General features: G+C 36.2%; 1 protein-coding gene across 12 annotated transcripts in view; it reads right to left on the bottom strand.

Moving 5' to 3' along the window:
- The window catches only part of DNAH12 (dynein axonemal heavy chain 12), a 77,553-nt gene that overhangs the window by 24,951 nt on the left and 28,560 nt on the right, over nt 1–24,042 (bottom strand). For 11 of the 12 annotated variants that reach the window (XR_012661043.1, XR_012661044.1, XR_012661047.1 and 8 more), the window contains 22 exons: nt 22,013–22,258; nt 21,589–21,708; nt 20,751–20,860; nt 19,684–19,867; nt 18,390–18,530; nt 17,377–17,460; nt 17,105–17,293; nt 16,334–16,453; nt 15,339–15,527; nt 14,545–14,696; nt 13,138–13,276; nt 12,885–13,051; nt 11,647–11,902; nt 9,205–9,504; nt 7,839–8,017; nt 6,023–6,215; nt 5,772–5,933; nt 3,747–3,941; nt 2,794–2,927; nt 2,317–2,479; nt 1,779–1,859; nt 411–587 (listed from right to left, as the gene is read on the bottom strand). Coding sequence is in view for 5 of the 12 variants with exons in the window: in XM_075096135.1 (XP_074952236.1) it covers nt 411–587; nt 1,779–1,859; nt 2,317–2,479; nt 2,794–2,927; nt 3,747–3,941; nt 5,772–5,933; nt 6,023–6,215; nt 7,839–8,017; nt 9,205–9,504; nt 11,647–11,902; nt 12,885–13,051; nt 13,138–13,276; nt 14,545–14,696; nt 15,339–15,527; nt 16,334–16,453; nt 17,105–17,293; nt 17,377–17,460; nt 18,390–18,530; nt 19,684–19,867; nt 20,751–20,860; nt 21,589–21,708; nt 22,013–22,258 (3,681 nt within the window). In the remaining 7 variants the exon portion in view is untranslated. The remainder of the gene's footprint in view (nt 1–410; nt 588–1,778; nt 1,860–2,316; nt 2,480–2,793; nt 2,928–3,746; nt 3,942–5,771; nt 5,934–6,022; nt 6,216–7,838; nt 8,018–9,204; nt 9,505–11,646; nt 11,903–12,884; nt 13,052–13,137; nt 13,277–14,544; nt 14,697–15,338; nt 15,528–16,333; nt 16,454–17,104; nt 17,294–17,376; nt 17,461–18,389; nt 18,531–19,683; nt 19,868–20,750; nt 20,861–21,588; nt 21,709–22,012; nt 22,259–24,042) is intronic. The other variant, XM_075096137.1, reaches the window with a different exon arrangement.

Below are 24,042 nucleotides of genomic sequence, written 5' to 3'. Positions count from 1 at the left end.
ACTGTTTTCAGATTAAGTGTGAGTCATGGACAAGGACAAAACCTTTAAACCAAGCATCTAGATAATTCTTAGTCATAAACAAATACCATGTTACACACTAGTCGTCAACATTAACTTAGCTGAAAGAGGAAATTCAGGTGATACCACTGCTGGTGACTTCAGGTTTTGGTTACTTTTCCCACGAGTGGGCTTTCTTGCAAATAAGGAATTTTTTAAATGCACCCACCCCATTGTATTCTGAGTACATGAAGAGGAAATATACTGAACAGTGGTCCTCTCCTCTGCCAAAACTGAAGAAATTTAACACTTTTCAAATTCTTTTCATCTTAGTGCATTCTTTCCCAAATAAATGGAAGAGCTTTGTCATGTTAAGTAACTCTTTCAAATGCCGAAAGCTTAGATGAGCTTGCCTTCAAAGTGTCAAGAGCATCCAGTGCAGCCTCCAGGGCTGGAATCACCTCTGCCAGGTCTCTCTCACATTCATTTTTCAATGTCTGAGCTTCTTCAGCTTTTTCTGTAGCAATTTCTTCATCTACTTTTACAGTTGTTCTTTTTTGTTCCACTTCTGCAGATTCTATTTCTATAGTCTAAGGAAAAACACATCGCTGAGTTTCCTATTGAGCAGTGAATCATCAAATAAACTGAAATTACCTAGTATAGCACTTACAGAATACTGTAAAACATAAAGAAAAAATCTAGGTATGTCAATATTTTCATGTATTTTTAATTATCTTAAGGGAATAATTTGTTTCTTAGCATAACGCAACATCATCATGGAGCTTTAACAGTAGATAAACTGCATAAAGTCAGATTACTGACAGTAAAATCTATTTAAAATACATTTGAAGTTCAAGAGACAAGAAACTCTTCATGTTGTGCATCAGGCTGTAACTAAAAAATTACTAGCTTTTATAGTGAGTTTTCATAGCTCCATAGTCTATAACATTGACTACTGAATTTTATTTTTTTTCAGCAATGAGTCAAGCCTTCATCCAAGTACTCCCTTTTCAGTTCTACTTAAGTGACATCTAGTTTTCTTAGAGGTTTGTAACAGTAGGTAGAAGAGATACCACTGCATCTGTAAAAACCCTTACAAATCAGAAGCAACTGCATAAAAACATTTATCAAAGCTTGCTTTATTTGTAAAGCAACTCTAACACACTAGGTAAGTGTATTTTCACAAATTGGACTTTTCAAAACCACTTAGGAGATTTAGTGGGATGTAGGGACCAATTTCTATGAAGTTAATCCTTTTTAGGATCCTTTCAAAAATCAAGCGTATAATCCCTGTGCATGCAAAGACAGACTGTAGAAAACTGTTCCTATTATTTTGTATTTGTGGCTTTTGCAATGTTTATGAATGATCTTGGGAAATCCAGTCTAACCATGAAAGTTCCTCTGAGATCCTTCAGCATGCAGCTTAGGCAAGGACTGTATATCCAGAGTCTGTATCTTACATAAAGAACACAATTTTCTTCCAGTTCTAAGGATATAAGCATAAATAATGGCAATTTTCACAACACTGCAAACCCCAGCAAACAAGAATTGAGCTCAAAAACCTGAACTCAACTCTTATTTTCTGAAAGTCACATATCAGCAACCTTATACAGACATATTCTTTAGAATGTATCTACAATCTGCTGAAATACTAAAGTAGAAGTACACTGTATGATTAAGATTCCTCGTTCAAAGCTAATTATTACGCAGATGAAATTGTAGATCCCAAGTATACACATACTTACATTAAAAACCACAAACTTATATTTGTATAACTCTACCTTCATCATGTTTGCATTATCCAATTTAGCCTCTTCCAGTCTGGGCTGCAGCTGAACGAGTTCTCGTTTCATCTCACCAACCTATACGTATTCAAAAGAAACAGGTAGGATTCAGAAGTGCCAAGAATAATTTCCAACAATTTCTAAGAGCTAGATTTTACCTAATGACTAATTTATTGATAGAAGGAAATAACATCCAGTTTCAAACCAAAACACTTCAGAGACTTATTTTTATCTCATACATACAATCTCTAATTTTAAGAACTACGTTCGCTTATAGTCACCTGTTAACCACTTAGGAAAGGGAAGCTCTGTTCATATGCTGCTTCGCAATACATGCTTAGAGGCCTGTGGCCTCTAGCACAACTGCTATGAATGTAGGAAAGAAAAGGCAAAATAACTTTTTTATAGTTTTACTGTTGAAGACCGAGCTAAACTAAATCTGAAATAATGCTTGTGACTGAAAAGGTCTTTTCCAGGAAAAGACCTGCTTTTGCCAAACATGTTGTATTTTCAGTTCCATTTTGTTCTGACTCACTTGTGATTCAGCAAAAGCTAGTTTATCTAGTCCATTCACGTATTTCTTCTTGGCTTTCCTTACAGCGTCTCGTTTCTGAGTAAGAAGTTTCCGAAATGCAGCAATAAGCTCAAGATAAGAAGTAGGAGTAACGTAATTACGGCGTCCCAGGCTTTGCAAGAACCTATTAAACAAAAGAGTACCTTTAAGTTTTGTTTTCTTTTTTAGTCTAACTATTGTTAGCGGAAGTTATGTAACTGAAAAATAAGAGTAAACAGTTTTGACAATTTTGCATATTTTTATGCAGACAGATAGTATACATTAACTTTTAAGACAGAAATGAGTAGTAATGAAACTCAATCACTTACTGTTTTGTTGTTTCTTCCAAAAATTCAACTTCTGAGCTCTCTGTTGCTCAATTTACTACTTTCAACAGCATATTTTCCCTCTTAATATTTCTATAAATTACTGAGTTGTTTTCAAAAGAAACAGACTGACCTTACAGAAAGTGACAAAACTGAAGTATGAAAATATTTACAGACGGGCACAACTTCCCGACGCTCACTGTCTGTGAGCTGAAGTGTTTCTAGGAACTTATTAGCCACACGTTCAAGGGCATCTTCAGGCCACGGCTGAGGGAGAAGTGAGGAGAGAAGCTTTTGTAAAATTCAGCTGCTAGCAGTCTTCACACTTTAAAAAACAACTTCTACCATTCAAAACAGCAGAATGAGACACACTAGTCCTAACTACGTCTCAAGAACAACAAATTGATATAAGGGTTAGATCAGGCAGCAAGGTCACTACCTGTGCAATCTCTTCTGGCAACTCCTGGCTGACCTTCTAGTTAAAAGCTATATATTGCCATTCTTTCCAAACATTTCTGTGTCTATGTCATCCTTTGGCAGAAAAATTAATTGAGATCAGCAACAGGCCAAGCTATAGATCTAATTGCACTATACTGAGAGTAACAGCGCTTACATTAAGGATTGTCAAGTACAGCAATCTTCCAAGTTTTATTCTGTTATAAAGATTTACTGGTAAACAACAAGATTTATATGCGCTAGTTATTCCCATGATGCAAGACCTGCTTAACAGGCAGCAGAACTTAAGTTCATTTTACAACGACATTCAATTGGTTTCTCTAGTCCTTTAAAACATACATGTTACATAATAAAATGACAAATTACCATCACCAAAATGAGACTATTCACTACTTCAGAAATATAAAATTTGTAGCAACAAATTTTAGGTTTACTTGTAGAAATACTGAGATTGCACGCCAAAGAGCTCCCAAACTACTACAGAAAATGCCTTTGCTGTTTCAAAATTTTGAAAAACATGCAGTACGCCTACACAGAAGACAAGAGAAAAATCTAATGAGACTTAAAAATATAGATTGTTAGGAAACTGAAGTAGCTTGTTGAGGAAACAATATAAATTTTTCCACATACCTGGAACCAATCAATAGTACAGCAGTTGATGAGTGACGGAAACTGTCTCAGACGATTGCGGAAAGCATCTCCAATTGGGCTGAATGCTACCACAATATGGAGATTTTCTTTGCAGCAGTTCACAAAAAATGCAAACAAGGCCAAGGGACTGAGTTCTTCATGTTTATTGCCAGCCTGAACTGTTGCACGAACACCCTTAGGAATAATACATAGGGTAAAAACTGATATATAATTTCTCATTAAGCACTTCTGAAGTCCTACAGCAATCCTCTTAATGATAGTATCACCGTGAAATTAAATTTTTTATTGATAAATGAAACAGGTAGAATAAACTAGAAAAACAGAACAAGTAGTAAATATTATTTGAGAATAGGATTACAATATTTATTTGTGACCCTGGCAACACATTCAAGAAATAATCATCTGATGCTTTGAGCAACTGAGAATACGTCAGAATAAAAACTAAAAATCCATCCCAAGATGAGCTCCAGACAGATAAGACACATCACGATGAGAGAGTTAAGACACATTCTGAATAATCAGAATTTGTAATTAGCCCCTCAAGAAATAAAGAACCAAAGCCTTCTAATGATAAACACAACTATCGGGCTTGATTAAAATCAGTCTTCAGTCTCTTAGAGTTTTAGGAGCCACAAACAGATGAGGCAATTTACTACTTTTATTACAAAAATCCATTATCACAAAAGCAAATGTTTTTCTCATCACCTACATTTCAGTGCCATGTAAGTCCCCTAAACAACATTTCAAGACATTAACTTACTAAGAACTTTTAAAGCTTTAATATTATACTAAAATATGCTGTATTTACTCAATTGGAGAGGAAGATTTAAGGTTTCAAACATCAAAACATACTCCACTCATTCATTTACCAAAACCAGTAATCTCTCAAAACAAGAAAAAACCTCGAGATTTGAAACTAAAAGAATACTTCATAAAAGTATTATCCTCAATTAACAACCCATGAAACACTATAAACCCTTGAAACTCAAATTATTCTTCCACAAAAGCATGTATATGCACACATATATATTGTGCATATATGCATGACAATCCCGCAATTAAAATAAATTACAAAAATCTGTTTAGATGCAACAGAGTAAAAGTGGAAATATTTTGATGGAGCAGATGTAAATGAGTAAAAACCAACTTCGCTCCAGTTGGCATATTATGGATAGCTACCAAGTTCTAGCATACACCGAGTATTTTTGTACAAACTCTAAAATTGTAGAAGAGCCACATTATCTTAATATTGTTATTATATACCTGGCCAGAATGAAACAGTAATAGAGAAAGATTATTAGAACTATAATCTAACTTCTTTGCAAAATACATGGAATGCTGGTATCAACATGCTCCATAACTTAAGCACAAGAAAAACCAAAGCAGTAACATTTATCAAGTGATAAAGCCATTTCAGTAAAGAACAGTTGTGCATGTACTAAGAACCACTCTGAATGTCAACTAGAAGCATACCTAAGTAATTTATTAGTAAACGTACCAGAGAGACATATGAGGACAGCACAGCATACAATTCCAAATATTGTTAGCTAATATTAAGTTTCCAACTTGATGTATATGAAGATTGATGCCTCTCCCTGGTAACTGCTATATTGAAAATCCAAGCCTGATTTTAGTGCTAGTTTAGTTAGTGTTTAGTTACTGTTTTCCCAAAAAAGGTCTCTGTCCTTAACTGATCAATGAAAACATTATGACATACGTTCTTCTTCTGCACCATACCCTGGAAAAAATAATTATGGCCATGGGGCATTTGTGAACAGTCAATGATCCCTATGGGCACAACTTAATAAGTTTGTGGACAGAATGCCAGGTCAGAATTAAAGCTAGTAGTAGGCATAAGCTGCTCCATAAGTTTACTAGTAACTGTCTGAGTTATCTAAGATCTCAGAAGTAGTAATGGAATTAAGTGCATATATCCACACTTCACACTGAACTGATAAAATAGCTTAAAAGGGAGGTGATGTTAAAGAGAATTTTTACAGATACCTCTATAATTTCTTGTTTTTCATCTGCTGCAAAAAGATTGGGTACCTCCCCAGTGTTGAGGACACTGTCAACATCTTCTAAAAAGCTTTCTTCTTTAATTTGTGCATCTGTGATTATAAATACAGTTTTCAAGCCTTTTACACCTGCATTCTTCAGAAGACTCTAAAAAGGCAAGACAGTTAAAATACTGTACATTCCAAAATATCCTTCCTCAAAATTAAGTCAAAATGCAGACAGTTATTAATACTCACTTTCAGATCTTCTCTCCACTCACTTGTACCATAGGTCTTAGAAATCTCTGGTTGAAAAACACACATTTTTCCCATAAATGCTGCTAGACGAGTCAAAGACTGACGTCCACTTCCTCCCATTCCAACCAGCAAAGCATTACCACCTGGCTGCTTCAGAATACGGCTTACACGAGACAAATGTTCCAACACATACCTGTGTTTGAAATGTGCTGATTACCAGAATGGCAAAAATACATATACATTTATGCACCTATAAATCTGTGAAACAAGTATAGAAGTAGCATCTCCAAAACAAATTTCTGAAGGTGGCGTGGGGTGGTAGGGGGAAGAGGAAGAAAGGGAGTGGGTATGCACCATGAAATAAAACAAAACTCACAGCTCTTCTTTCATACAACTACCAGTATTTAGCTACATTACAAATGACTACAAATTGCTGAAAGGAACGGGCAGTGGTGAGAACAGGAGCACTATATGGATAAAGGTGTCAAAGAAAAAGAAAACCAACAGAAATTCTCTACTTATTAATCATAACAGCATTACTGGTTTTACCTTTCTTGAAATATAACAGTTTAAATACTTTTTAAAGGAAAAACTGGGAAAAAAATGGGTCATATCAACAAACTATCCTTCACGCTGCCTCTGACAGTGTTTTATAACTTACATGTGAAATCGGTATTGAAACAACACCTTCAGAAAGAGTATCTGCACATTACTGAGAGTCCTATCTATTGTGGAAACACAAGCATAGTTTATCTTGGAATATGCAGCAAGGTCTACAGGAGATGGCCTGTTTAAGCACAGGGCATGGGGTAGTTAATGTAAGCTGAGAAGCCGTTAAAAATGGTCTCAAAAAAAGGTTAAAGCATTTCAAAGAAGATAAATTCTTGTTTATTTTGATTGGTTAGAAAAGTAAGGGAGTCAAATCCAGATGTCATCCATGAGATTGGACTCCAAGGGTACAGTCAGACATGCTCTTCTGGCTGCTGTTCAGTGAGGTAACTGGGATATTGCTTCTACACTTAGGAAGCGGCCTCTGATCAGAGGCTGCCAGATCTCCAAACTCCCAGCACAGCTGTATATACAGGTACTCACAAATCCAGCTTGTCAAAATGACCTAGGTTGAAATAAACCGCTATTAGAAGTGTTTAAACTAACCCAAATCACCTTCACGAAGCAGCTATGTGTCAGGTTACACTGGCACACATGAAAGGGCAGTAATCTCTAGCAACAGGGAGGAAGAAGGGGTTGTGAACTCCTAATCTGTCTCAGTTGTAGGTCTGCCTGATCACAAGTCAAGGTAACAATAGCAGCCTGCAGAGTCTAAAATTCCACAAGGTTAGATGCAGCATGAGGCTGGGTACATGACCCAGAGTGGGTCGTGGCTGTGCTGTATAACAACAGAGCAGACAGATGGCTATGAATGTGCTATATCTCACTCTGCAACCCACAACCTTTGAATCCTTGTCCTTGGTGGAATCAAAGTCCAGTGACTGCAGGCAAAACTAAAATCCATTTTCACTGGTAACAGAGGCCTAGCAGAAGTAGAGCACCCACCTGATTTGGTGCACAATGTTTCTTTAACAACCAAAGAATACATTCAGAGTCACTGAGGAGAAAAACTTCTCATTATTTACTTTTGGGCAGAAAAAGCAGGAACCTAAGAGAAAAATCAGTTTACTTCCATCCAAAAAGGTGTGACACCACACACACTTTTGTGGATGAATACAGGTGAGAAGATGTGCAAAAAACACAGCCCACAAAATTGGATATACAGACTTAACTACTGATTAAAGCTCTTAATACAGATTGTATGCACCTGAAAACTACAAGGTTCATTCTTGTTTTGTGGGTTCGGTTATATTCATCCAGACACTGCTCCACAACATCACCGAAAATCTGAATGCTTGGAATTTCAACATAAAGTCTTTCATCTCCCTCAAGTTCTGGAATCATATAGTCACCAAAAAGCAAACTTCTCATGTTTTCTTCCATTACCTATGGTAAATGTTCAACATATTATGAAGTCAAGTTTAATATTTAACGAACATACTCCTCACTGGAATTTTAGAAAACAAAGGAGAATTTAGGCAAATACTCAAGACATGAAAACAAGCACAATGAAATATTTTGACTCACAGACAACACCCACCACAAAATTCTCTATTTCTCATATTAAACGATATTCTTAATTTGTTCTTGGAACAGAGTTGGCTCAAATAGATATTGACAGTCTCATAATCATGACCTTCAGATTACACCAAATTTATACAGATATGTTTAGCAATTTTCAACGTATTACAAAACGGATAATTAAGACCACAAAGTTATTTCTTTTATACATCATTGAAATGACAGGAGAAGAAAAAAAGAAAAACAGAAAAGAAGGAAGACAGGGCATACAGTATAACATGATTATACAATATTTTAAACACTAAAATTTCATTAAAATTACAGAATACTGTTTACCACACAGTAACTCAGCCACGGGCTAAATTTAAAAAGGGAATATTTCTTTATCCTGTAAATCAGGTCTCCAGAAGTCCATTTAAGAGTATTTATAAATATATTTCCCCTTGCAGGCTCAGTACTATGTGCAGATCCCAGCCGCTTTTGCCGTAGTCATTTATAAATTGCTCTGATTGTTTCTATTATCTTATCTCCCATTGCCCAAAGATTCAGTATGTGCTGCTACATCTCCAAAAAAAGATGTGACAGAATTTTTTCTGAAAAGTTGCTCCGCAGACCTACTAATTGGATCCTTTATTTCTATGTGCAGACATCTAGGAGCTTAATAGAACACTACACTTGATAAATTGAATTTCATAAGATAGAAAAACCTAGCGGTTTTGGGGTAAAAAAATAGTGCAACGTTTTTTCAGATTTAATTGAATAGTAAAACAAAGATTTATTTCTTATCATATACACAATATTCTTTTCCATAAAAGTAGTAAGTTTACCCACATTGTAAATGAAATATTTTTTTGAAAATTTGTTTATGTACAACAGTTAAACCCTTCCAAACATTTTTACTCCTTTTTTTCCCCAAAGAAGCCATTTTGCCAAATTCAACTCAAATTTTCAAGCATATTTGATCCAAAATTTCAGCTGTGATTGAGAAACTTTCTAGTCCTAAATTTAAAATGAAAGCAATTGTTTTGCAACAGGTTAAACATGATACTCACAGGTGTGTTCCCTTGCTTCAGGTGTGCAAAAACCAAATCAAATGCTTCTTTGAAATGTTCTTTCACAATATCTTTTGTTAAATTGAACAACCAGGCTTTATCATTGTCTTCCACTAGACGGTCATAGAAGACACGAAATACCTCATGTACAAACAGTCGAATCATTACGTGTTTGCTTTCAACCGATTTTCTCTTAATGAGCAAGCAGCCATGGATAACACGTGAAAAGTCACGCAGGTTGAATGTATAATGAGATTTGGCTGGTGTGGGCAAAAGATTTTTGATGGCTTTCTTATACACCTTAAGATAATAACAAGAAGCACAAAATCAACAAAACAGTAACACCAACTATATTATAATAAATCTTAAATGTCTTCAAAAAATTTATTTCTCCAAGAAAAACATTTCACACCTAATAAATTGTAATAATGTCTGAAGATCTTGAAGTTGCCTGAATATATCAGATACGCTTTATGCAGTTCTGGAACACACATGTACTACTAACGTAATCGTAAATGGGAAAGTAATTGTAGTAAGTGTAAAGAAATCTGCTGTAGGACCAGGAATGCCACTGAAATCTCTTGACTTCCTTTAATTATATGAAATCCTCCTTCAAGTGAAGGACTGAATGATACGTAATGGTAGCTTCCTAGATTTTCAGTTTTTAAAATCTATTTGTTTGCATATCTACAAATTACTCAAAAACAAAAAAAGAGTCAAAAATGCTGAAGGAGTAGGCAGATAAAGAAAAGTGCTTTTTGACTGTGTTTTGCTCTAATCTGGAACACATCAGCTGTTGTTAGCTCATGCTGTTATGACAGAAATGGAGTAATTTCTCAGTACATTGCACATAAGTAACATGCTGAAGCGAATGTTGGCAGAGAAAACTTAATCTGTTGCTGTATACTCATAGGTGAGGACAATTATCAAACATCAACCCGCTAAAAAGTGTATGGTAAAATCAAGTGTTACAGGCTTGACTATATCCATGGTAGTGAGTACACATTTCATCTGTTGTCCCAAGTCCAAAGCCAATTCCAAAGCCCAGTTCTACTTTAATCTTGGGAGTTGGAGGGTATTACTTAACAGGATGAAAATTCATGTTAGAACACCTTCTGTAGCAGGCAAATGAGTAAGAGTCTAACAGTATAAATAAAATTTGATGCAGTCTGATAAGAAATACCTGCATGACTGTATTAGAAGACAACACTCTGAAATTGGTCTAAGACATGTCCTGACAAAACTGAATGTTTTAAATATGTAGTCAAATACATTCAAATCCCTAGTAGCTGCTACCATTATTTTCTGTTTAAAGAAGCAAAACTTGTGAATTTCTTGCTCATCACCTTTTTGTTTCTTTTGGAAGGATTAATCGAGCCTACAAAAAGATTTCTAGTGGCAGTAGTCAGTCAGCCTTGTGATTCATACATTGAATGTATTATCTAACAATAGTTCTGAAATACTAGCTCTGCAAATCCTTGGAATGAGATGGATTTGGTCTTGAATATGTCCTTGGATACAAGCAGAACTAGTGGAAAAGTCTAAGAAAGGCCTCAGTTCTGCAGTAAAAGGAAGTCACATCCCCTGTGAAACTTCAGCCATTTGATTTTGCCTTTGAAGCTGATCAGATTTTCTGTCAAAATTTTTCATTGGTCAAATACTAGCTACCTAACGCATTTCCATGATGAATACTTATGGTAGGCAATAGATTGCTTCATACTGCTAATGATCTCTGCTACATAAGCCAGCAAAGTTATACTTTGATAATACGCCTGTAACTTAATGCTCCTTTGCAAAAATCTCACAAATTGCCATTCCTTTTTTTATGTGCATGGTACATTGCAAATGTGATACTCGCTAAAATCTGTAACATGGAACGTCACAAAATATTTAGAAATTTGATACAACAGGGCCTAACTGCTTTCAGTTTCACAACATTTCAGCGGTCTTTTGTCATACTGGGGTCAGACTGTACAAAGCTGCATGTTCATGTTAGCTCCCTTACTCTGCTGTGATGTGCCCATAATTAGCATGAACACTGGGAGAGGAAGGAGGAAAGTGGAGAAGGTGATTTCTTCCTTCTTAGTCTTTAAGAAGGAGTTTTGGGAGGGTTGGAATTGACATTTTCATTTTCTCTTTGCATGTGACAGATTCCCATGCCTGTCTGACCCTGAAGAGATTCCAGTCTCATCTACCTGACATCACGTGGACAGGTACCACAGAGCTCATGCTAACACAAATTCAAAGACAATTTTCTTAGAATAAGACGGTTACTGCAACAATAAAACTAGGACAATTTTGTCAAAGCAGATTAGGCTGTATATTAAAAACAGTAAGGAAAAAATATCTAAAATCTCTACTCTACCAATTAAATTATTACAGAACCAGCGGAACTTTACTGATAAATTAAAGGAAACTTCCATTAAGGCATTTGCCTCTTACCTCTAAGGTGGCAGTGACAATTTGATTTCCAGTTGTGAAGAACTCAGAAGAAAATCCACTAGCCCGTAGGTAGAAAGCTACTACAGTGGAGAAGATGCGGACCAGTGTTTCATCGCTAAAAGAATTGATAGTGCAAATGTTGAAGTGTCGCAAAAATCGAGGCGTAACAGGATTCCTCCCACCGCCTGGGGGCCCCATTGCAGCAAGTAATTGCACATCAACAAGTGTAATTTTAGATGTGTCCTTTAAATCATACCTTCAAAATAAATTGCAATGTGACATTTAGGTAGTTACAGATATAACATATTTGTTACAGCTTAGATGCATCTATATTACAGAGTACTCTCTGCATGCATATGTACTTAAAAATATAATATTATATACTACATTTTTAATATGTATTTTATATATGTAAAAAAAAAAAACACAAAACAACAAAATAAAACAAACAAAAACCCCCAAGAACAACTAGCTTTACAACTATGTCCCAGTTAATCTCAACATACCATGCTGGCCTGAGACTGGTATTTAAAACTGTAAAGTGGCAAGATATATTACCAGTATTCAAGAGCAAAAAATATTTGAGCCTGGAATCACAAAAGTAGCAGTATTTGAGAAGTGCCTGGAATCAGTGAATAATTCAGGCTGGAAGGGACCTCAAGAGACCACCTGTTCAAATCTAAGCAGAGCCAAAAACCTCAAAAGCAGGGAAGACCTTAAGCTTATTTTTCTTCATGCCTTTCTCTGATTTTATTATTGGTTTAAAAATAATTTTGAAATGTTAAAAAAAAAAAGTGACCTGGCATGACAGTAAAAACCAATGCAATGAGTAAAATAAAAATTTTTATATAAATATAAAGTGCCAATTCACTCTGAGTAGGAAGAGAAACAAAAGAAACAAGGAACTGCAGTGGAAAAATAAAACTAATTAAAAATGCAGGCATATAAAAATCCAGGCGTAAAAGAATTATTTTATTTATATATACAAATACTGCTGAAGTTCAGCAATAAAACCTTCTAAAAAAACCCAAAATGAATCTGATGATCAATTTCCTAAATTGAAAAGTCACTTAAAGAGCAACACAGAGTTCGTTCAACTTTAAATAATATATTGTTATATAAACCAAAGCTATCTTAACATGTACAAAGCATGTTTTGGAAGTAAAATTCAAATGAATAAATAATTATAACAGAAAATGCAGAAACAAGAAAGTTTCAATTATATTTCAAATAATTACCAAAATCCATGGTCAAAGAACTGTCTTAAAAGTTCTATAGGAGGCTGTGCACCATACTTCTCCAAAGCAGGCATATTCATATCATCTACAAAAATAACACACTTTTTTCCCATTGGAGGACCAAAGACTCCTTTGCGCCTCTTGTCCAGCCTGGCCATAATAATGTTCTACAACGCAGACAGGAATATTCAAAACATAGATTAAATATTCATACATGTTATCTTTTTGAAACATAACTATCAATTCTACTAACCTGGGTCTGATTGGCACTGGTTCGAGCTGAAAAATTAATGAAGAAGGGAAAGTAGCGCTCCTTTTCCAAATGGTTCATTAACTTGTCCTTGACATACACAGATTTCCCAGTACCCGTTGGTCCCACTAAAAGCAGTGGTCTTCATAAAAAAAGAAATAAAGCACACAGACTGCAGAATTCTAATAAACTATAAACTAATTGTAATTAGAAGTCAAAGGTTTTACTAACTTGCCCTGCTTGTTCTACCTCTAAAAACTTTACATGCCTTAGAAGAAACTAAAGGGTTTTAACGTACTCATATAACCCTCAATTTTAGTTTGCTCCCACTAACAAGAAAAAGGGGACACAGAGAAAGAGACATTTCTCATACCCTCATTCTACTGGCTTTGGAGTATGTATGAACACACATGGGAGTTAAATTTCTCCCTATCGGGCTTGCAGTAACTCAAAATTCATAAACATTTCAGCCTTGAAATCTAACCTGAGGCTGTTTTATATTTCATTCTCTTATATGACCTGACCATAGCTAATATAATTGATTTTGATTTGGTTTCATCTGGGATAGAGTTAATTTTCTTCCTAGTAGCTGGTAAAGTGCTGTGTTTTGGATCCAGTATGAGAATAATGTTGATAACACACCGACGTTGTTTGTTGTTGCCAAGTGGTACTTACACTAGTCAAGGACTTTTCGGCTTCCCTTGCTCTGCCACGTGCACAAGAAGCTGGGAGGAAGCATGGCCAGGACAGCCGACCCAAAGTGGCCAAAGGGATATTCCATACCATATAGTGTCATGCTCGGTATATAGGCTGGGGGAGCTTGCCGGGGGGAGGGGACCACTGCTCCGGAACTGGCTGGGCATTGGTTGGTGGGTAGTGAGCAATTGTGTCATGCATCACTTGCTTTGTATATTCTTTTATCATTATTATGATTTTCCCTTCCTTTTCTGCCCTATTGAACTGTCTTTATTGCAACCCACGAATTTTACTTTTCCTTCTCTTCCGATTCTCTCCCCCATCCCGCTGCAGGGTGTGTGGGGGTGTGAGCGCACGGCTGTGTGGTGTTTAGCTGTCTGCCAGCTTAAATCACAACATATGACTAACCAAAGAGAAAAAAAGAGAAAAATTTCATTACCAAGGAAGAAAGAGGGTACAAAACCTCTGGGCTGTCATAACAGTATCATCAGAATAAGCACTCTAAAACTGGATTACAATAAGACTTCAAAAAAAAAAAACCAAACCCAAAATAGACTTCAATGCAACAAATTGCATTTTTTTGTAGTAAATGTCTATTTTTAACAGGCCAAATAAACTTTGAGTGCTTGATAAAAACAATGAAATCAATGGAAGGAATAAGAGATATTTCTACCTATGACCAGTATTTCAGAAACTTGCACTGAAGTAACTTACTTTCCGTGGGTAATGAATAGCTCTATCAAATAGGTATATCGGACTGTATCCATAGTTGGGACTATAATATCTTGAATCTTCACATTTTTATCACTGTAATTAATATTTTTAACAAATCCATTCCAATGAACCCAACATCCTCTGCCTTTCAGCTAGGAAGAAATACACAGGGTAAAATACAATGGTGTTACTTTACATATGGAAGGTTTTCTCCACTACTTCACTTTTGAAAAATGAAAATGATTAATTTTAATAAGTTAATAAATATTAACTGTTTCAGAAGTTTGTCTTTAGTTTGCTTTATCTCACTAATAAAGTGTTAAAGTACATACCTAAGCCTAGCCTCCTTTCTTTTCTAAATATTTTGTTTAGCCAAAACAAACAAATCCATATAAAAACCCAACAGAAGAACATATGCAAAAATTAAAAAGCATAGTTATAATGTAACATTCCTAATGGATACTATAAACAAAATTGTAATATAAGCAAACTGCCTATGGCCTCAATATCCTGCTTTCCTCCTAGACAGTCCACATCTTTCAGTCTATATGAAAGGAGATTTGAGTTCAGCTTAGGTTTAGCTACAGAGTAACTATAATGTGGCAACATTGTAAATACACGTGATGCCTACATCTTAGGATTTTCTAAGAAAAATGCAATGTGGGATTTAATCCAATACCAACACTACAACATCCAATAAGCTTTGTGAACTTAAAATACCCATCTAGCTGTAATTTCCTTCCATTCAGACTATAAGAATCTACTTCAATCAACGCAGAAGCAATTAACCATACCTCATACATGTAGTCATAGACCAAGCCTCTCTCTTCAAAGGGACACTCCCATTTTCCCACACTTGTCGGTACAGGATTTATTCCAGATTTCCCAGCCAAAGTTTCCCTCAAGAAATTATCAAAAATTACCCTGCTGTCACCATCACAAGTTCCACCAATGGACCAGATTATGGCAAAAGCAAAGCAACCCTGCAAGGGCAAAAAGATGAGCAACCGTCTAAAAAGTTGACATATTTTATAAACCTTGTACAGTCTGATTACTGATTAACAAACTAATTCTGAAATATACTGTTAAGCAGATAGGTGTTACAAGTTACCTTTGAATAGAACTGGTCTAAAGGGATTTAAAAATCTGATTAAAGACAGAGCAAACTAAAAACCTTTTCAAGGGTGGGGGGGAGAGAGATGACCAAAAAAAATACAAAGGCCACTGACTAAAGCATTATGTCACACGACAAAGGTGGAGGAAGAGTTCAGTCATGTGGTCTCAGGACTTTCTAATAGCAAACCAGGGTCTAGGAATTTTCTAATTCAATTTTAAAGAAATACTTTTATATTCTGTCTTCTTCAGTTTTTCATAAGAACAGTCATATAAGGTCAGACAGAGCATCCAACTAATATAACTCAGAAAACACTCTTCCTGAGGAAAGGTTGCTCAAACAAGCCGATCAGCATTACATGAACACGTATTTCCTTCAAGGGAAACAAGACACTTTGCTTTAACTAATTACTTGGCTAGCTAAAAAGTGCATTTAACAAAAACGCTATTTATCCCCATTAATTGGAAAAAGTAAAATATTTAATCATATTTGTTACTTCTAAGACTTCTGTCTTGTCTGGGCATTTCCAAGGTTTGTGGGGAGGGAGCAAGGAGGCAGCGAAATCATTTCACATGTCTCTTATCCCAAATTAAAGTTGTTTTGATTAGTCCAGTTATTTTTCAAGACCAACATATGCAGAAACAGATACACATTTTTGTACACGTTAAAACAAACCATAATCCAGGCACGGATGTTTCTGTTGGTGGGATCTTCTTGCACAGTTTGACAAATCAACATTTCAAAAAGCCGTGTAAGAGCTACTACAACATTGGTATTGCTTGTAGGTACCAGTTCCTATGAGATACAAAAGGATGGGTATTATACTTTGTATGTTCAGTTAGTTTATCTTTTGGAACTAAAATGATAAAATAATTAGCTAATTAGCTAACTCTGTACAAATATTTAAAGGCAAGTTCTACCCTGACTTCTATTCAAAAGATCATTTGCCCTCCTTTATCTTTGAAACATGAAGACACTTAGCTTGTTAACCATGTTCATGGCTACCATGTGACCACTGCAATCATACATCTTAAAACAAAAACCTCCACGGAAGTAACTACAGCAATACATAAGCAAAAGCCTAAAGCACTCTGTCAGAGTGTTTGCAAGGAACTACATGTATGTTTCCCTTAACACTTAAAAAACAGTACTTCCCTATTCAACATGACATCTTTAAAGAAAATATATGCACAAAATTATCTCAGGAAGACTTTAAATACTTACTTTACTTTTGAAAAAAACAAGGTGAAAACTATGATCAACTATGTCTGTCTTAAATTCCTAATTTTCCAAACTGGACCCAAGACTTACCCTTCTCAAAACAACAGGAGGCTGCTGCATATTCATTCTAATTGTGCTTGTCATGAGAGAAGAGTCCCTCCCTGCCAAGGGTAAGGGAACGGAAATGGGCACCCAGCTACTGCAGGACAAAAAGGCAAAAGATACCTTGCACTGTTTCTGACGGAGTCTTAAAGCTGGTGGTATTAACCAATCAAAAAGTCCCTGCAGAAGATCTTGATGTCCTTTGAAGTTAAGGGGTTCAGGCAGTTTAGTCAACCAACAGGTAACAAGTGGCCTCCAGCCCAGCTGAGAAGGTTCCAAATAAATCATGCCACAACGACTGACTGTAGCAGGCTAAGGAAAAATTGTAAACTCATTTTATTATACATTTAATATATTGAACTTTGTTTTATATTTTCATTAAATACAAAACTTACTGATGCCTGGGAAAGATCCATTGTTTCAAAAATAAGATTCATCTGAAGGGGCATTTGGATGATTTCCCCACTCATCAAACAAAGCTATAATAGTTAAAAAAAATCACAAGCAATATTGGAAAAAAAAATTAGTTGTAAGTTATGCTTCTTATCACAGGAGAGTTCTATACGAAAATGAGCAAAATCGGGTATAATCAAAGGCAAGGTCAACCACATAAAACGTTTAATCACTTGGAGGAATAATTGTTTTTTTCAAGCTTTAGCTGAATTCTTTACTTAAACCATAGTACTCCACATTTTCCTACCAGTAGGCTCATTACAAGTAACTATCAATCTTGCGTATGACAGGATAAAGAAAAGTTAGCAAGCAAAAAGGACTAAGGATATCTGCCTCTATTGTTGCTAACACTGAAGCATTCCAGCTGGAGACCCACCATTCCTACTTATTAAAATAAAAGTCCAGTTTGAGTATTTTGACACACTATCGTCCAGAACTTAAACTTAAAATGTCTTCTCTAATTTTTATATTCACATTGAAATTCCAAAGGTCCATTTTCCAAAGTGCTGTATGGTTAGAACTTTGACTTCAGAAGTCATTTAATCAAAAAAAACAACCCTTTGTGTCTTGAGACTGTCTTTAAGCCTAAGAGCCTACGTTTGTGCAAGTTTTAAAACTGTGCGATTTGCATTAAATATAACTAAATGTATTTTTTTAAATTTAAATTCAAATTAATTATGCTACAAACTTATGTCATTAAGGAAATACTATACATTTAATGTCTTGCAGCAATGAGTTCATTCTCTGACTATGATTCCAATTAAATAAAAAAAAAACAAACAACAAAACACAACCAAAAAAGGCTTACAACTTGTTACCAAAGCCAGCTTGCATTTGCTTCTTTCAAATGCCAGGCACTGCTGTTTGCATTTGTGGTTTTTTTTTTAATATGTAGAAGAATATTTTTGAAATGTCACACTATTTTATTTAGGCATTTATTTCTACTGACTGATACCTTTTTGTTGTCATCCAGAACTGTGTTCATGCTTTCTATCCACAGGGTATCAATTGGGCCATCAAAGATAACCCATTTGCGTTCAGGCGTCTCTGATAATGCAAATTCTCTGAAAGTATTAGCAATTATACCATCTGTCCACTAGAGGAGGAGAACGTAGGAATGAAATATAAGACATAGTACACATAGCTCAATTTAAACTGCAAATGACAGAAAAACCTTCAATTTCCTTTCCATTATTCCTCTGTTTTAATTATTTTTCTCTGGTGGGCAGAAAGCAGAACATAACTTTGCAGTTTCACTGAGGGTCATACAACATCAGCAAATTTTAAAACAGTGGTTTTTTCACTTTAACAAATATTGTAACACACAGAAGACCGACAGTTCAATTTACGGAAACTTAGAACTGCTTCTGCTCTGTCTTGCATCTGTTCCTCCCCAGAGTCACCCTAAGTTTAACTATTTCACATTCATTTCTTCATGTGGTTTCTTCTCCAAACTTAAGTTTCACATTTGGGGACCCATGAGTTCCTAAGTTCTTCTAGATAGTTTTTGCATTACTTTGATTATACTGGTTAGGCATAGACAGAGAAATGAATACAGTTAGGTTTGGTATGATTTTCTTGCATGGGTGCAACTCTATTATGACAATGACCCTCAGACTGGTATTGCCTTTTTTTTTTTTTTTATATTTAAACCTGCACAACTGCATGCACACTTAGTACTGCATTTTTTATACACTAATTTAAAACAAGCCATAAAAATATTAGTTCAAATAAAAATTACAGTTGCATTCTCATCTGTCTTTAAAATAATAAAATTATGAATTCTGCAGTGTACAATCCAGAGTAACAGAGGTCTGACATATTCAGGAAAAGGAGGGAGGGAGAAAAACAAACTCACTCACTCCTAAAAATACTACAAAGCAGAAAAAACAGAGAGGATTGTTAGCTCCTAGTCTTGAACCCATACCGGTATGTTTGTTTCTTTTCTCTTAAAACCAAACCAGCAACTTATTTTATAGCACAGCCCTATAAACACTGTCTGGAGTCCAGGGAACAGATGAAGAAATGCTGTCTGGAATTGGGACATAAAAAACAGAAGCAGGAGCCTTTTAAACTGCCTTTCCGGCCCCTGAAAACAACTGCAGATGACACCGTGAATCAACCTGAAGTTAGAACATGCTTACACAAGCACACTCATCTACAAACCCCACGAAAGCCACATCAGGCGAGAGGAAGAAACAGATAAATGGTGGGCAGTTACTATACAGTATTTTTAAAAAATACATTACCTCATGGGATACCGTATCAAACTGCCCAAAAAGCTGGCCCATAGTGATTGATTTTGGATTCACAGTTCTAAAAATTACTTTTTCTTCTTCACCATAACCCCGCTCTTTCATAAGAGACAGCGTATCTGCCAACACATGTAGAACTTTCGTCTTCCCAGAGAAAGATTCCCCTACCAGCATAAAGCTGTTAGATGGAAAAAAAAAAACAAAAAACTATTAATAACTTTGTCCTGCAATTTAGACTTTTACAGACCACGTGAAGGCCAGCAGCATCATTCGTATGCTTAAAGCTAATTTTCACCTAACTTTCAAAAAGCAGAGCAAGTAAATCTGGTTTGTATATAGGAAACATCATGTAGGCAAAACCAGTTTATTAGCACACACAAACCTGATTGCATAGCCACTGCATGCAAGTTGCCCTCTAAAACATACATTTACCTGCACACTAGTTCATTTATTTGCTGAATCAAAGATTACTTTCTAGTTTCTTTTCAGTCTAGATAGAGTTTATAACAAAGTTGTGGAAGAACAACAAACAGTAGGAACATATACTACACACACACACAAAAATCAAACTATCTTCACCCGCATTTCAAAATAACTTCTTTAGTCACCCAGCAGACAGATGAAACTATAACAATGTCACACTGAAAAGATTAATTAATAAGCTGAATATTAACAATCATATGATTAATGTCACATTGCATATATTTTCTCCACACAGTTGCTATTCAGTAATAAAAGCTAGGAATAAAATGGCAGAGATCTGATAACTAATATTTTAATATAGACAAACTTCTACAGTCCTGTCTTCACCATACTGATATCCACATCTAAAATTGTAACACAGGTGACACTACTTCTGATATCAAAAGTAGTACAATTCCCCAGGCATACATTTACAAGAGTTTTGGTACACGTAAAAGGAGTATTGGTGACCAGCTGTTCCAATGCAAACAGAAATATTTTGCCACCCTTAAAACCTTTTATATTTAATATAAATAACCGTGATGATATAAGCCAAAATTACAACAAATACTGCTGTGATACAGTAATGAGAATCTTACCCATGTCTCACAATCATCATTTCATATGTCTGTATCATTTTCTCTATAAAAGCTTTTACAGGTTGGACATTATGTCGAATGCAACACTCACTGGCACATTCAAGAAAATCCTAAAATCAAAACAGATCATAATCTTATCATTGCTACAATTTAAATTATTGTCTGTGACTACAGTAAAACAGTTTATGCTCATCAATAATGATTTCAAATTAATTAATAACTGATATACTATAAGCAGAATATAGGAAACATTCCTGGGAGGAGTGGGGGAGTGGGATCAATTCTGTACTTCACATGCTAGAACAGGAGTTAATTACAAAATTTATCTTGAGAAGAAGGCATTATCACCATCAGGAAACCAACAGTGTGCTTTCAAACAATACATTTTTACTGGAAATTTTTAGAAGTTAGTCCATTTAGTCTTTTCCAACATGCTCACCTTCTTTCCAACCATCCTCCTACAAAAGAGCTATGCTTTAATTATTGCTATAAACAAAAGAAAATACCAACACAAAGCTTAATCTCACTTAATTATGTCCAAAAATTAGGAAAAAAATCAGCACAAGACCCTAAAATTTGCTATATCTGAAGATCAATTTCTGATCTGTAGGATGTCTTACACAACCCTTCTGGACGTAACGGAACTCAGATGTGGGTTACGCTTGTAAGAGATCTAAGAATTTTCTTTGGTACTAAGTTTCATTGCAAACATTTGGTGATTTTCCTTGCCTTGCCAATGATGCACAAATTACTGTATTAGTTACACTTAGTTAAAAACAAAACACCACAAAACAACCCACAATGATTATGACCAAGGAAAAGTTACAAGTGTACTTACCTTGTAGTCTGCATCAGGAAGCTTGATTCCAGGAAATAAATCACTAGTTATACCCATGAACAGAGGTATATCATGCGCCAAAAACTTGGGCTCATTTACATCCTTAATTGATCTAAGAAGCTAGAGTAAACAAATACACATTTTACTGTTCTTATTAAAGACACAGAAAAAAATGTTCATCAATTAAAATAATCTAACATGTAATAAAGATGAATTAAATGGTGCCTTTCATAAGCAGTCAAGCACAACTGTGCAATCATCAGTATAGCACTAGAAAGTGCAGCATGTATTTTATTATCTTTGTTTCACAAATAAGGAAACCAAGAAACATGGATCAGCGATGTGACAAGATGTGGTGGAACTGCCTTCAGAACTGCATGCATCTGTAAAAAACTCCTTAAGAATTATTCCCTCAGAAACTTACCAATATATCTTCATCTTCTGTGGGAAATTTCAATTTTAGATTCCCAGCAGCCACCAACACAGCTTTAACTGCTCGCATACCATAGTCATAGTGGTACTGAGAGGAAAGCTGTTCTGAACAAAGCCTGTAGGTCATGACTATCTTCACAGACAGCGACTTCGCGTTCAAAAATCCATATGAATAGAGCAAAATTTCTGCTATCAGAGCATAGTTAGGAACCATCATGGCTACTGTTCGGAAAAGAACCTGAAATACACAGCCAAAGAAATATCTTTAAATAATTAATTGAGGAATGGAAAGTAACTTAGAACTTTTGCAGGTGATGGCTCAGTATTCATCCCATCACAGCATTTCTAACTGAAAATAGTAACAGCATTTTAAATGAATATGCTTTAAATGCTTAATATGATTAGGTAATGTGTGGATTGTTTAAAACAGTTGTACTGGAAAGCAATGCCTGCACAACATTTGGGAGCCAATGAAATAGACAAATTATCAAGGTCTGCAGCTTATGACTCACTAGGAAGCTAACATAAGTACGCTGCCATCAAGACCTATCTCAATGTACAATCTGGTACAGAAAAGACACTGTCACTCCCAGCTCTTTTCCCTCATCCCTGTCTCAGGAATGCAGTTTGCCCCTTACACTGACATATCCAACACAGCAGTAAGTGAAGGAAGGTGTTGCACATGGCAGGCGAGATAATGTACTTGCTTTCATTAAAGTAATCTGCAGTTGATATACTCTTCATGCTGTATTAACTGCTTTAAGTTAGCATTCACAGTACAGTTCCCACTGAGGCAACTTGCTCTGGCCCAGCAGCACTGCGCTACGTTGAGTTTTAAGGAACAGATGCTGTTCCAAAAGGATCCACATTATGCTAAAGCCAAGCCTCCTCAATGAAACAGCTAATCTAGTCAAAGCAATCAACTCAAAGATTTCACTTAATCAGGTAATCTACGAGAATTAATTGCCTGTACTAAGTGAACACAGAATCAGAATCACCGAATGGTAGGGGTTGGAAGGACCTCTGGAGATCATCTTGTCCAGGCACACCTAAAGCAGGGGGCACAGGACCACATCCAGGCGGGTTTTGAATGTCTCCAGTGAAGGAGACTCCAAAACCACCCTGGGCAGCCTGTTCCACTGCTCTGTCACCCTCACAGGAAAGAAGTTTTTTCTCATATTGAGATGGAACATCCTGTGTTCCAAGTTGTGTCCATTGGCCCTTTTCCTGTCATTGGACACTATTGAAAAGAGCCTAGTCCCATCGTCCTGACACCCACCCTTTACATATTTATAGGTATTGATGAAATCCCCCCCATAGCCTTCTCCAGGCTAAACAAACCCAAGTCTCTCAGCCTTTCCTCATATGGGAGATGTTCCAGTCCCCTCATCATCTTTGTACCTCTCCACTGGACTTGCTCAAGCAGTTCCACATCCTTCTTAAACTGGGGGACCAAAACTGGACACACTACTCCAAATGTGGTCTCACTAGGGCAGAGTAGAGGGGGAGGATAACCCCTCTCAATCTGCTGGCCACAATCCTTTTAATGCACCCCAGGATACCATTGGCCTTCTTGGCCACAAGGGCACATTGCTGGCTCATGGTCAGCTTGATGTCCACTAGCACTCCCAGGTCCTTCTCAACGGAGCTGCTTTCCAGTAGTTCAGGCCCCAGCCTGTACTGGTGCATGGGGTTGTTCCTCCCCAGGTGCACGACCTTGCACTTGCTCTTGTTGAATATCATCAGGTTCCCCTCGGCCCAGCTCTCCAGCCTGTCCAGGTCTCATTGGATGGTGGCACAGCCTTCCAGCATATCACCCACTCCTCCCAGCTTGGTATCATCAGCAAACTTGCTGAGGTTACACTCTATCCCATCATCCAGGTCACTGATGAATATGTTGAACAGGACTGGACCCAGCACAGATGCCTGGGGAACACCACTAGTGACAGGCCTCCATCCAGACTCTGCCCTGTTGATCACAACCCTCTGAGCTCTGTTGTTGAGCCAGTTCTCAATCCACCT

This window comes from Phalacrocorax aristotelis, chromosome 6, assembly GCF_949628215.1.
Source record: "Phalacrocorax aristotelis chromosome 6, bGulAri2.1, whole genome shotgun sequence".
NCBI classification, from domain to species: domain Eukaryota; kingdom Metazoa; phylum Chordata; class Aves; order Suliformes; family Phalacrocoracidae; genus Phalacrocorax; species Phalacrocorax aristotelis.
This window is presented reverse-complemented; position numbering and strand designations above follow the sequence as displayed.